Below are 1,044 nucleotides of genomic sequence, written 5' to 3' on the forward strand. Positions count from 1 at the left end.
GCACTTGCCCGTCGCGCCACAACGACGACAACGCACCACCAGGAGTGCGCGCGCGCCCCGCCCATGGCCCGCTTCATCGTGGTGCGTGTCAGTGAGAAAAGAAAAAAATTGAAGTCAAAAGCAAAGGGAAGGATATAGAGGCAAGAGGTTAATGCAGCAAAGTTTCAATTAATTGAAGCATATCTTAGCCATTCCAAGTAAAAAGATGCAGTCTATTCAGCAGTTATTGAATATAATAAAGATGATGACATTCTGACATTCGGTTCTTCTCTAAAGAGCTTCCTGTGTGTGTTTAACGAAAACTGTCGAGGGGGCCGACTTGGGCTTCCGCCGCACAGGGAAGCAGGACCCTCGCACTTTCAAACACAAATTCCACAAGACGCCAATGCCCATCCCCTGGAAATGGGCAAGGACCGGACGAGTACAGCCACTTGACAAACAAGTCGCGCGTTTTTATATCCTTCAATGTCCTTTCCCTCAAGTTGTAGCCCATCCGTTTTGCCAGGTCGCGCAGCCCCGAATGACAGTCCGAATAAAGGAGGAGACAGCTCAGGCCCGAATCCAGTCCTTGAGACTGCCTGCAACGGTGATTCCGTGTATCCCATCCACGAATCCCCTTTGGCATTCCACAAGCGTAGCAGCACGTCCATTTGGGATATGCGAAGCCCACGAAACATTCACTTGTCTCGTGTCCTCCGAAGTGACACCGCTTGCAACCACGATTAGATACGCATTGATGCTCGGCCTTCAGGACGGGTTTCGCCTGTCGAATGGTACATCGCATGCAGTAATCATCCATCAACTTCAGAACGCCAATAAACTTGTCAGCCGCCGCGTAGTTCATCAGATATTTTTTTTTTGTCCCCGATTTCGACCGAAATATTGGGGCGACGTTGTGCCGATTCGGTGGCGTAGCCGCAGCAGATACCGGGGCTTCAGAGCGAGTGATAGCAGTAGCGGCAACGGTAGCGGTGCGCGTGCCACTCGATGCTGCTCGTTTTGCTGCGGGAAGAGGCGACTCCGNTGCTTGCGCCGCTGTTGAAG

At 51.9% G+C, this 1,044-nt stretch overlaps 1 protein-coding gene across 1 annotated transcript in view; it reads right to left on the reverse strand.

Annotated features, from left to right (window-relative positions):
- Window positions 1-292: 292 nt before the first annotated feature.
- The window catches only part of MONBRDRAFT_11038 (uncharacterized protein), a gene marked incomplete at both ends in the record, with an annotated part of 21,291 nt that continues 20,539 nt past the window's right edge, over window positions 293-1,044 (reverse strand). The window contains one exon of the mRNA XM_001748877.1: window positions 293-1,002. Coding sequence (XP_001748929.1) covers window positions 293-1,002 — 710 coding nt within the window. The remainder of the gene's footprint in view (window positions 1,003-1,044) is intronic.

The sequence above is a fragment of the Monosiga brevicollis genome, genomic scaffold, assembly GCF_000002865.3.
Source record: "Monosiga brevicollis MX1 MONBRscaffold_26 genomic scaffold, whole genome shotgun sequence".
NCBI classification, from domain to species: Eukaryota; class Choanoflagellata; order Craspedida; family Salpingoecidae; genus Monosiga; species Monosiga brevicollis.